Consider the following 13,548-nt stretch of genomic DNA (forward strand, 5'->3'; position numbering starts at 1 on the left):
ATCAGCTTAAGATTTCTATCTATATTAACAGTTCCTTTCGAATAAAATAACAACAAATATTTAATTTTAATATTTTTTTAAGTTATTTAACTCAACTTTATTCGCATTTATTTTTAGTTTACAGTGTCGTAATTTAGTTAACTGGTTAGAGGTTTTTTAAAATTGTACAAAGAAAATATTGCATTAACATTTTACGCTTTTTGGATTTAATAATACTTGAACAAAAGTATAAATATTTAGGTTAAGGCAAGTGATATTGCAATTATTAATCATAATTGACTAAAATTAATACACACACATACACACGTTTACGCATATGTATGTATGCGTGAGCTGCTTTGTGCTGACTTCATATAGTTTTCGTTCGATTGCCTTCAGGAGCTAATTACAGAGTATTTGCGTGCGGTGTATTGGCGTTGGTAGTGTTGAACGTTGTGGGAGGGCACTATGAGATTGGCTGAAAGTTAAAGAGAGACATTTTTTATGAAAACGAATACATAATTACATAAGTAGAAGGTCTTTAAATAAAATTAAATTCTTTTGTATTTAATAAAACATTTTAGTTTTTTTGTTTTAAATAAAATATTTTTTGTTTTTAATAAAAAAATTTAAAATTTTATTTCTAATTTCAGATGAAGATGATATGATATATTATATTTTAAATTTAAGAGGTTATAAGCAGTCAGGATTTTTATTTAATTTTCATATTCTACATAAAAGATGGCGCAAAATTAATTACCCTAGCGGAAGATTTATAATTTTTGCAAATGGTGTCGTACGTCAATCAAAATTGCCACATGTGAACTGGACATACAAGCAATGGAGCGCGTAAAGGTCAAAATAAAGATTTCCTTAAAATTTTTTTTAAATTGGTAGAAAAGATATACAAACACCAAATTGGATGACTAATTTTGCGCCACCTTGTATTAAATATATCGGGCAAAGACAAACTAACCAAAATATTACAATATAATTTTTTATTTTTATTCAGACATGTACTTGGGACTTTTTTGGTACGAAGAATTTATTTTTGATATCCACTTTTTATTTAAAGAATCGCAATAGGCACTACAAAAACAAGTTATACGTAAATTTTTTTTGAAAGTATTCTATTGGGTACCAGCTGGAGAAGGACAGCAGAGACGAGGAGGAAGGCCTCCTCTGCGGTGAAAAGATTTGTTAGAAAATGAGTTGGCTGCACTTGGTGTGTCCAACTGGCTTCGAGAAGAAACGATTGGTGTGTTTTGTTAAACTTGGCTAAAATCGCATAAGCGGTTATTGCGCCAATGAAAAAGAAGAAGCAGAATGACCCATAAAAAATTTATCAAATTCATTACAAAAAATTTATCGCAAAATTCATGATCTTTTTGGTGGAAATAATCGTTCAAATGAGTCGACAAGTCTAAGGTTGGTGAAAAAATTTCAAGTTCTGTCGCCGATAGAAAAAGGACTGACAGACCAAAAACTGTAGATTCTGTTGAGAATATTGCTGTTGTAGCGCTAAGTGTTGCTGATCAAGCAACAACATGGATATCTCGACGGTCTCAACAATTAAGCATTCATTCATCGACTCTCACTCACTTGTCTGCATGAGTACAGAGCTATGTAAACACATACATATATATAGGACTATGAATAAGTTCGTGCGGTTTTTTTTCGAAATTTGAAACTTTATTGACGTAAAATGGTTACAAATTTAATATTCAAAATATTGTCCATCGCTTACTACTACTTTTTCCCATCTTTCTGGCAATTCACGGATTCCCTTTGTGAAAAATTCGGTCGGTTTTGCCGCAATCCACGAATCGATCCATTTTTTGACTTCATCGTAATTACGGAAGTGCTGGTCAGCCAGGCCATGTTGCATCGATCGGAAGAGATAGTAATCGGATGGCGCAAGGTCTGGACTATACAGCGGGTGGGGTAGGACATCCCATTTGAGCGTTTCTAAGTATGTTTTGACCACTTGTGCAACATGTGGCCGAGCATTGTCATGTTGCAAAATAACTTTGTCGTGTCTATCGGCGTATTGCGGCCGTTTTTCTCGCAGAGCTCGGCTCAAACGCATCAATTGTCGTCGGTAGACATCCCCCGTAATCGTTTCATTCGGTTTCAGTAGCTCATAATACACAACACCCAGCTGGTCCCACCAGATACACAGCATAACCTTCAGGCCATGAATATTCTGCGCCGACGTCGATGTTGAAGCATGGCCAGGGTATCCATACGTTGCCCGACGTTTTGGATTGTCGTAATGGACCCACTTTTCATCGCCAGTCACAATTCGATGCAAAAAACCCTTTCTTTTGTGCCGTTGAAGCAGTTGTTCGCATGCCATAAAACGGCGTTCAACGTCTCTTGGCTTCAATTCATACGGCACCCAATGGCCTACCTTTCGGATCATTCCCATGGCTTTTAAACGTTTGGAAATGGTTGATTGATCAACTCCCAAAGTTTTTGCAACCTCTTCTTGCGTTTGAGCCGGATCTTGATCGAGCAATTCCTCCAATTCGGTATCCATGAACTTTGGCGGCGCACCCTCGCGTTCTTCGTCTTCCAAGCCAAAATCACCACTTTTAAAGCGTGCAAACCACTTCTGGCACGTTCGCTCAGATAGAGCATGCTCACCATAAACTTCCACCAAGATACGATGACTTTCGGCTGCTTTTTTCTTCATATTAAAATAATGAAGAAGAATTCCCCGCAAAAACACATTATTTGGCACGAAATTCGACATTTTCAAGTGTGGTAAAAATATTGTTGTTTACGCTTCAAATAAAAAACTTATACTGACGTTTGTGCCTTACGACAGTAGCTCTCCAATGAATGTTTGGAAATGTGGATCGATGGAATAATAATCAAGTTACGCCATCTGTTGTAAAACCGCACGAACTTATAAATAGACCTATTATGTATAACTATAATGTCTATCATAAAAATAACAATAAATTGACAATAGACAATTGCCTATCAGAAATTTATTTAGCAATGTCAATAGTTAGTTTGAATTAAATCGATAGATTCACAGATCATAGATTCATAGAGAATTTTAGCAGCTAAATTTATAAAATATAGCCTTTTTCCAACAAAAACTTAACTACAATTCATAGTTTTATTAAATTCCAGAATCATCAGCAAGCATTTCCATCGTAAAAGAGTTAACATAAACAGTCTACTTTGGATTAAATTTGAGGCTTGCTGACAGCAGATGGTTAGCAGAGTTGTTTGCATGTTTATGCAAAGAATATGAACTGCATGGTGTTTTCGTTTGCTTGTTTTGCATTTCTTATTTCCAAATATGAGAATATTTACTTCATTTCTTAGAGAAAATAAAATAAAATATTAAAAAAAAAATATATATATTAAAAATAAAATAAATTGCTCGTTTCATTACCAAAACTCCACAAAACAAAACTTAATTAATGATCGCACTCTTGTTCATACAGCTAAGACCATGGCTGCGCCTGAAAGCAACTTATAAAAACTGTAACCGGCTCGCACTGTTAACATAACATTTTATGTTAAGTTACCTGTACACGTTCTCTTGGTGGACATTTAAATTATGTCATTTTTTACATAATATATAATTGTTAAGAGCCGTATTTTGGAAAAAAAAAAAAAATGGTGAAAGCTGAAAGATTCTACATTTTTACATTTTTTATTTTGAAAATAACATCTTGGCACGTTTTTTTGAAATACCCTTGATTTTCATGACCACATGAATTTTTCCTCTTTGCTCCTCCATTTTAAGATTTATATTTTCTGTGTTAAATTTATTTATTTTTACTAATATTTTTTTATTTTTATTTTTTGAAATTTTTATATACAAAGTATTCAAATATGCATTTCAAAGGGAAGAGTGTTTAACCATCTTTAAATATAAGATTTTTAATTTTTCGTAATATAGGATTTCGTAAAGAGGATTTTCCTTAATATTCCGGCCAAAGCTCTTCATAGGTTGGAGTTCTTCTATGTTGGTCTTTCAAAATCCATTTATGCTCAGAATGCTCCTATTACTAGAACCTTAATTGAGTTTAATAAAATCTCTAAATTTTTTGAGAAAGGTTTTTCATTTTTAAAAGATCACCTATTAAAATCTTTGAATATTTATTATAAATTGTTTAATTGTGCTTTTTATTGCCTATTCACCTTAAAATATGTCCACCAACCCTAAAGGAATATATTATATTCATTGGCTTAATAAATAAATAGGCAGAACAAGTGGATCACGACCATACTTTTTTACATTTTTAATTATTTGCACACATTAATTTTAAATAAGTTTTTAATAAAGCGCCAATTCCGTACTTTGAAGACCCATATCTTTATTTCGATTGATAGCTTCGAAAATCGGAGAAATCACTTTTTACTTATGACTTAATCTCTTTAAAAAAATTGGTTTGGTTCAATACCCAGCCGAGTTATGTATAGTTTTAATTATTAATTTAAAAAACTTTCATTTCTTGTATCGTGGCACCCCCACGCCTATTTGAATGATTACATGTGTACATTTAAATTTTCAAGTTCATCGAGTTATGAGTCTGTCCGTTTTCAAAAATGTAATTTAGAGAAAAATGCGAATAAAGTTTCAGTTACGGTGCGCACAACTGAAGGAGGCTCCTAATATAAATATCTAAATATTTTCCCCTTATTCCTTTGAGTATATAATTTTTATTGTATTAAGACACTTTTTTAGCAAAAAAATATTTTTTCCTTTTACTCTGGATCACTAAACATTCGTCTAATAGACTAAGCACGCCTACAGTTTTGCGAATTCGACATATTCCCGTCTCACCACCACACTAACAGAACTTTCATAAATTCCTAAATAAAAATAATATAATAATTCTCTTAATTTACACTAATTTCTTTGAAATTAAAAAAAGGAAATTTAAAAATATACTTTTTTTTTTAATTTGTAGTCTGTGAGACGAATGATTAGTGACAGAGTAACACTGATTTCAGTTTAGTTAATTTTTAGGTTAATTTAGGTTGATTTCTAAATTGCACAAATATTATATTATATAAGTATTATTATGTATTTATTTGTGATTGCAGATATCCCAGTCCCTAGATTTACAATAAAGTTAAAAGTTACAATAGCACATCAATTTTTTAAATTGCTCTTCTGCTCCTCCCGACTGCTTATTTCCCCTTAAAAATTTGCTTAATCAAATATATATATATACATTCATACATAACACATATTTACATTCACGTCTTTAACAACAAAACTCCCAACCCCTTCGCTCACCTGAACGTATTGTGCACGAACGGCCATCACCATCGTATCCAATTGGGCAAGAATCGCACTGGGCACCATTTAGCGTGTCACGACACTGTACGCCACTGTAAAGAAGATCACAAAAAACGAACATAAATAATTATTTATTCACAAAACCACAACAATGCGTTCCGCATTAGTGTACGAGTATTTGTTGTTATTCTTAGGCCTTGAAAGTCTATTTATCAATGTGTCCTAAACGTTAAGTGGGATACTCAACCAAAGCAACCGGCGAAAGGGCTCGCTCACTCGCTGTTCTTCTATGGTATCTCGAGGGTGTCGAGTCTGCCGAAAAAGGCACGAGAACATTTATAGAAGAGATGATGATGATTTGTTTGCCCAACATACAAATTACAATTACAAGAAAAGGTTATTAAAACGTTTACGCAACCAAAGAATTTTCGAATAGATAATCACCCTCGGGTGATACTAAATCAACTGGTTGGCAAGTAAACATTGCTTACATTACACTACAACAAAAAGTCATCAGTGATATTTAACTATTACAAATAAGATTGTGACAGTGATAAAACAAACGCGCTCCTCAAATGGTAAGAGTCATAGAGAGAGAGAGAAGGAGAAAGAGAAGAAGAGAGAGGGATAAAATTACAGTGTAATGAGAGAGCAGCTTCCCATTGATCAGGTATCACGGTCGGAATCATTAGCGATTAACAGCTTGCATTCAACAGATATATGTAAGTGCATATGTAAATTCATATGCAGGGTGTCTCAGAGTAGAATGTGAAAAAACTCAAACGAATTTTGGTTTGCTAAAAATAGTTTAGTGTCTTAAAAGCTATATTTAGTTTAGTTTTTAAAATGTGCAATCCCTGATTTTGCCCCAGCACGTAAGTGCTAGTAAAATTTGTAACTCTTTTCCACGAAACTAATTTTTTTGCAAACTTGGTGAACAGATTATTTCAATTCTCGTGCGTGAATTGATTTCCAAGTTACAAGTAAGTAGCTTCAAAATTTCTATATAAAAACGTAGAGAGCTCCATTTGAAAACGATTGCCTGATTTAAAAATTTTTTACACCGTTAGAAAGCCTATGAGCCGTAGAGGATTTGTGGTGGATGTTTCCACCTGTTTGTTTATAAAAAGCTAACTTATTAAAAAATAGGCATAAATCTAACATGAGCATCAAGGCAAACACTTTCAAGTAAATTCTATTCCAAACTATTTTTTTTTAGGAACTTTGCCACCTTAGGTTTATTACAAATAGCAATTTATGAAACTCAGTGACAAAAGAATGCTACTTCTTCTAAAATGCAAAATATACAAAACTGCCGTGCGTCCCACTTTGTTATATAGATCCGAATGCGGGCCTAGAAAGAAAGAAAGAAATTTCAAACAGCAAATGAAAATGTTGAGATGGTCAGCCTCGGTCACAATGCTGGACAATGCTCGATTCATTCGTGGAAATCTTAAAATCGCGCCGATTGTGCGAACAGTACAAGAAAATCGTCTCCGTTGGTATGAGCATATCCAGAGGAAGCCTGAATCAGATATGACAAAAAACGTGTTAAGCATTGCAACGGTGCCCAGCCGACCACAACATGGACGAGGCAATAGAAAGCGATATGAAACGTGGGAACTTAAACACCGAGTTAAGTCAGGATCGGATCTGAAGATTACGTACTAGAAGAGCAGGCCTCAAGTGAAATGGCATAAAAGCAAAGGAAGAAGAACAATTTATCAAATATTTGAGTTGGATTTAAGATAGAATATTGCCACCCTTTTTTTGAAAGAAATTGATTACATAAATATATTAAAAATTATATACAGGATGGTCCATGCAGCTTTGGAATTTAATTAATCTATACATAAAAGGCGTATGAATATTTTTAATGAAAAGGGTAAAACTTGCAAACTTACACAACACTTCATTCGTAGGCTTTCCATGTCTGTATTTACAGTAGCCGATTTAGTCAATCCAATTTACTGTACTTTTTAGGGAGCTTCAGCACTTATCTCACCAAATGCAACTTCAATCTCATCTTTGAGCTTTTAAATCGCCTCTACATGGCTGACATAACATGGTGAAAAGAATTTAAAGGTGGCTCTTTAACAGACCCGTATATCGTTCTTGGCGAATTTGACGGAATTAGCTGATAAGCTGCCGTCACTTGAAATGTGTTTACGAAAAAACTGAGATTGTGTTGGTGATATACGAAAAATATCAATCAGTGACACTTCGTTGCCATCTGAACAATGATTGATTGGACGAATGTGTAAAATGTTCGTGCGGAATTTCGCTGAGTCTCCCAAGTGACGTGGTAGCCGAAGTTCCCCTCAAATTTTCTTTTTCACTATAGTTAAATAGCAAACCTGGTAAATCTATCATCCTTGACATTTATCTTTACTGGGCGTCACAAAAAATATTGTAATCCAATCGCGGCTTCTAGGCGGTAAAATAACCTCATTATTTTGACTGATTTTTCGATTTTTGCAGATAGTGCGCAAAAGCATGGTGAAAGGAATTCAGAAAGTGTGGCCCAAGTCAGACCGTTAATAGGCTCTCAGCGAATTTCAAAGAGTCAGCTGATTGGCTGATCTCACCGGGGTCATGACAGCGATTTGTTTACGGAAAACAGAGATTCTGTTAGTGATAAACGAAAAAAATTATTCACGTTGCTTCATTGCCGTCTGAACTGAATGAGTGATTGGACGAGTGTGTGAATTATGCTGTCGAGTACCGGGTGACGTGACAACCGCAGTTGCTGGCACAATTTTGTTTTTCATCATAGCAGATTGGCCAAACCTGGTAATCCATCATCCCTGCGCAAATGATCCAAGAATGATAGAATACATGGTTACGCCTTCCGAGTTCGCCGTGTCGTCGTAAAAGCCCATGAAATGTTTTGTTCGTTTGTTTTACATTGGTAAAGCACCTGACGTCAGACTAATCAAAATCGAGAAAAATAAAGTAACTGTTTAGGAAGGCGCCACCATTAGTACTCAATTCGTCTAGCAAAAGATCGTATGCAAAGTTGACGGAAGCTGCGCCATCCTATTGAAATCGAACGTCGTCTGAGCTATCTCCTTCGCATCTCCTTCAATTTCGAAAATAAAACATGACGTAATATGCTCATCATTGACTGCTCATTTTCGATAAAAAACGATAGAATGCAGCCGACCGGCCACAACCCGTATCAAACTGTCGGTTGGTGGGTGGAATGTCTGGCACTCCTCAAGTAGCATTAAACCGCTATTTTGATACCATTATGAGGCCTCCAACAGGCAGATATCTACAGCCAGCCAGAGCTGTTGATGTAATGGAGAAGATTGATGGGTCACTCGTTGTGGATGTATTGGACTCTACATGACAACCTGCACATTTCCAACCTACAAACGCCACAATTCTGTTCGTTAAAATAGCCGCCGCGGTGAAAATGAGTCTCATATGAAAAGATTATTTTTCGACAAAAAAAATGTATTTCCAACCAAACGTTATTCACTGCATTTGTTCAAGCGAAAGCCGACCCATTTTACAAATGTCTAATCATGAACAAAATTTCTGACACAGTCCAGCTATTTTTTAGCTGTTAAAGTTAAAAAAATGTATAGTTAAAACTCCAAACGCTAAAAGGTGCACCCTATATTTTTCTTAATCCAAAAATTCATCGTAAAAATTATACCTTGGCTTGGTTTTACGCTTTCATTTCAAGTATTTACCTATTTCAGCAACCATTCGAATCATAGCACCCTTTACCCACACATGTGTACATATGTAGGTATATTTGGTGTAGTGTACGCTGATTTTATCGCTGTGGAAAAATCAGCGGTGGAACAACAAAGCTGTTTACATAAACACCGCGCGCATGCTCAACAACCTTTTTTTCTTGCTCGACGCTTGTAACTTTTGTTAGACGATCAAAAGCAACAACGGAAGGCGGGAGTCGCTTATTTTAAGTGCTGATCACAATACCTTTTTTGGTTAATGTTCGCGCTCTCAATTATGCTACATATGTATTTACAAACACAAACACACACACACACACCTTACGAATTCTGGATCTGGCTGAGTATTCTCTTATTTTTTTTCCTTTTGCTTTGATACTAGTTCGCCTACGCACCTACTGCGTTCCCATCTCATTCGCATTCCCGATCACATTGCCAACTGGCATTCCCATTGTGTTTGAAGCTAAGTATGCGCATATGTAGGTATGCATTTATATATTCATAACGAATGACTGGTCATCCATTGTACTACTACGCGGCAAAATTTTCAACTCCCATGAAATTAAATAAAAAAAAAAACAAAAATAAAAAAAATTGTATAGAACAAAACAAAATGCGGAGGTACACAATTTTACAAAATCGACCAAAAAATTAAGTACTCGACTTGAGCCCTTCAGTGCGCAAAAGCGAGAAATCGCCACTGACATATTGTCTGTTCGTTCGTCAGCAATCATTCTCCTGCAGCTTTCAGTCGCTTTCGGAAGGGTCCACCGCTATGGGTGTGCCTAGTCAAGTACAGCATAATGACTTGATCTATGTGTGACTCTATTTGCTTTGTAAACTGCCAGTAATTAGTGTATCTACATTTGTATTTTCCTTCAAGTTGCATGTGAAAGCGCGGTCTGCCGTTTGTAAGTCCTTGCAACTGAGTGACTGACTACCTGGATGATAGATTATGATCTGGTAGGTATGCGCAGGTGAAGGCTTGGGAGGCTTTTAAGACTCAATCAAGCGCCAACTAAACAAAAATGCGTGCATGCTAATGATGTCGATCCCGGTATCCCGAGATTTCGGTGGGACTTTCGGAAATTGTAATTTCTTACAAAGCATATGAAAGGAAGGCAGAAGAATCCGTTTTTTACAAAACTAAAAAAAAACATCGACTTCAACTTTTTAGCAAATATTGATATGTTAGAATTTTTTTGTTTCTATTTTCTTTTTAATGTGAAAAACAATCCAAGCATGCCTCTGCTGTAAAAAGTTTCACTGGCTTACTTGATTTTATATTTTCACATAAATGAATACGCATGTTTTTTGGTGGATGAGGTAGGGTTCAAAATGCCTTCGCACTTACAGCGACCGTCGTTTACTGCGTCGTGGTGGTGTGGGAGCTGGCTTCCATTCGGAGCCACTCAACCTATCTCATTCAATTCGTCTTCCTGATTATGCCACCGTGTTCCAGGCAGAACTTTTAGCGATCAGAGAAGCATGCAAATCCCTAGAGCTCTACAAGGAATTTGATGCAAGAGTAGCTATCTTCTCATACAGTCAAGCAGCTATTAAGGCCTTAGACTCCAACTACATTTCCTCCAAACTGGTCTTACAGTTTAGAGAGGAGCTGGAAATGCTCAGCCATTGGCTTGAAATTACTCTGATACGGGTTCCCGGTCATAGGAACATACGGGGCAATGAGATAGCGGATGAGCTAGCAAGAAAAGGTTCGACACTAGACATAGCAGAGGCGGTGGCAGTCTCCACCCCACTGAACACATTAAAAGCATCCATTGCTTCACACTATCATGCTTTAGCCGAAAGAAGATGGAAGCAAATACCTACATGTATTACAACAAAAAACACATAAAAAAAAAAATAAATAATTGGCGCGTACACTTCTGTTAGGTGTTTGGCCGAGCTCCTCCTCCTATTTGTGGTGTGCGTCTTGATGTTGTTCCACAAATGGAGGGACCTACAGTTTCAAGCCGACTCCGAACGGCAGATATTTTTATGAGGAGCTTTTTCATGGCAGAAATACACTCGGAGGTTTGCCATTGCCTGCCGAGGGGCGACCGCTATTAGAAAAATGTTTTTATTAATTTTGCCTTCACCGAGATTCGAACTAACGACCTCTCGGTGAATTCCGAATGGTAATCACGCACCAACCCATTCGGCTACGGCGGCCGCCGTGGCTGTCATATAAAATCCAAAGGACGAATGACCTGCTAGGATGTTCTCGGCCAAACATTTCACGCATCACTGCAACCCTTACAGGTAATTGAAAAGTAGGGGATCATGCAGCTAGACTCAATCTACCCTTCAATCCTATCTGCAGAAGCTGTCAAGCGGAAGGGGTGAAGGAAAGTCTTTTCCACTATTTATGTGATTGTCCGGGACTAGCCAGGGCACGGCTCCGATCCTTCGGTAAGCCTTTCCTACAGCAAATCGAGGAGATCTCAGTCATAGAGATAAAGGATTTGCTGTTATACTTGGACCTCACTAAATGGATCTGACTTGGAAAAAGAAAAAAAAAAATACATCATCACACGAGATAGTGGTAGTAAAACGGTGCTGGTCACAAATTAGGAGAATTTCAGTGGAAATGTTCAACCACCTCAACAACAACAACAACAACTGCGTCGTGTGGTGTGGCCACCAAAACGATCCCTCCTTCTGGGCAGACACCCTTCCCGGAACTGCTTTCTATATTACTTCGGGAGGGCCCAAAACGGCTTCCATAAAGAACCAATTCTATCATCCACGTGTGGGTCCACCATACTTGTAGCCAGCTTTCATGCTATAGGCTAGTCTTCTTGTGTCTTTATCTGTGCGGTTCTGCTTTGTTGCACTGTGTCGAGGACAATCTTTTTTTTCGTAGTACGTTCTCGATGTATTTCTTTACCGCCTTCCAGCTCTCCTCGCGTTCGTTTTCTTTCCGCGAGCTATCTGTTACAACTAAAAAACGTGTGTTCAGCGTCATCGCTCAGCGCTTCGTAGTATATGTACTTGGAATCACTTACCTTGGTCATGTGGCCCGGCAGTTAAGAAGTAGTCCACTTCCCCGAAGTTCCTTTGGACCCATTTATCAATTAATGGAATAACTTTAGCCATCCATCTGCCACTCGATTCAGTGTTCCAGCGGCTTTGCCACCGCATCATGGTTTGGCATCTCCGTTCTGAGAAGCTAGTGATGATATGTTTCTTTTTGGAGTTCCACGTATCCATTCATTCCCGGACCATGAGGCCAACGGGTATCTGCCCGCTGATCACAAAATTTGCTGCGTCTGAGACAGTGCCGTAGGCGGAGGCAACTCTGAGTGCCGCTGTTCGTTGCACAGCCCCCAATGCTTTGCGCTTGGCTTTGCAGTTTAGCACAATTCCCCATACTTCGCTGCCGTATAGGTGAATTGAATTGAGCTTTCTCTTGCTCTGTGTTAACCCACCGATGCTTGCCATTAATCTACTTAGCATACCCGTGACCTTTGCTGCTTTGGTAGCCGCATGCCGTATCTGGGCCCAGAAATTAAGCCTGCAGTCAAGTTGAATATCTAAGTATTTCACAACTTTTTGGGTAACTAAGGTTGTGTCACCTATTTGCACGCTGACTTCGAGTGGCGTGTGACCTCGTGTCATAAGGATGACTTCGGTTTTATGTTTGACAAGTTCCATGCCGTATTTGCCTCCTTATCATAACTTGGTTTCTTATCACAACTTGAATACGCATTAAAACCTACTACTTCGCTTATTCCGCTTAAATTGTACGATATTAAAAATATATGAACTTATTTTAGCCACAAAATAAGAGTAGTAGTAGTGGTAGTATTTTGATTATTATATTCATAACACAGTGAATATGATATCATATTTCAGGATTGATAGAACAAAAATAAAAAACAATTATGCCAATAATTTATAAGATTGTGTGCCATACAAATAGCAGAAATGTGAAAGGCAGTTGAAGAAAATTCATTTACAATAAAGTCCCTGCATGTAACACTATCATATACATTGAAATAACGCATAATAACTAGTTGCGTCCCCCAAAGAGGGTTATCACTTCAGCTAAATCAAAAATTTGTTCCCGAAAAACAGTGTACGAATGTTTTTATAAATGGGACAAGCGCCAATAAAGTGACTCATGTTCTCAGCATCTCCAATGTCGCAAACTGCGTAGGTCACGGAGGAAATATTTTTAAAAGTTCTCGTGTTAAGATTGAGGAGGCCACCTCTTGCTCGAAAAATTAGACTTATGGCATAAGCAGAAAAATCATCATTAAAATAAGGCACATTTAAGTGTTTAAGGTGCGGATACAGTTCGCGTGAGTTTGTAACAGAAGCTCTTTGAGTGAACAAAATGCATTTTTGTTTTCCATCTGTTTATTTCGTAGTGTTGGCATAAACTCCCTTATATGAGCAGAATAAATTTCTGTTAATAGCGATATGTCAACACTACTAGCTCCTTCCCTTCCTTTACGCAGTAAGCACCTAATCTGATCGTTTCTTCAGCAAGGATAGGAGGAAGCCTTGGTGTTGGTAGAATTAAGCACCACGCGATAAAACACATGTGTTGGCGGAGGGTGTATAAAA

At 37.1% G+C, this 13,548-nt stretch overlaps 1 protein-coding gene across 1 annotated transcript in view; it reads right to left on the reverse strand.

Annotated features, from left to right (window-relative positions):
- Positions 1-59: 59 nt before the first annotated feature.
- The window catches only part of LOC128864136 (uncharacterized), a 57,531-nt gene continuing 44,042 nt past the window's right edge, over positions 60-13,548 (reverse strand). The window contains exons 9-10 of the mRNA XM_054103653.1: positions 5,255-5,349; positions 60-457 (exon numbers count right to left, since the gene is read on the reverse strand). Coding sequence (XP_053959628.1) covers positions 375-457; positions 5,255-5,349 — 178 coding nt within the window. The 3' untranslated portion in view covers positions 60-374. The remainder of the gene's footprint in view (positions 458-5,254; positions 5,350-13,548) is intronic.

Source organism: Anastrepha ludens, chromosome 5 (genome assembly GCF_028408465.1).
Source record: "Anastrepha ludens isolate Willacy chromosome 5, idAnaLude1.1, whole genome shotgun sequence".
Taxonomy (NCBI): Eukaryota; Metazoa; Arthropoda; class Insecta; order Diptera; family Tephritidae; genus Anastrepha; species Anastrepha ludens.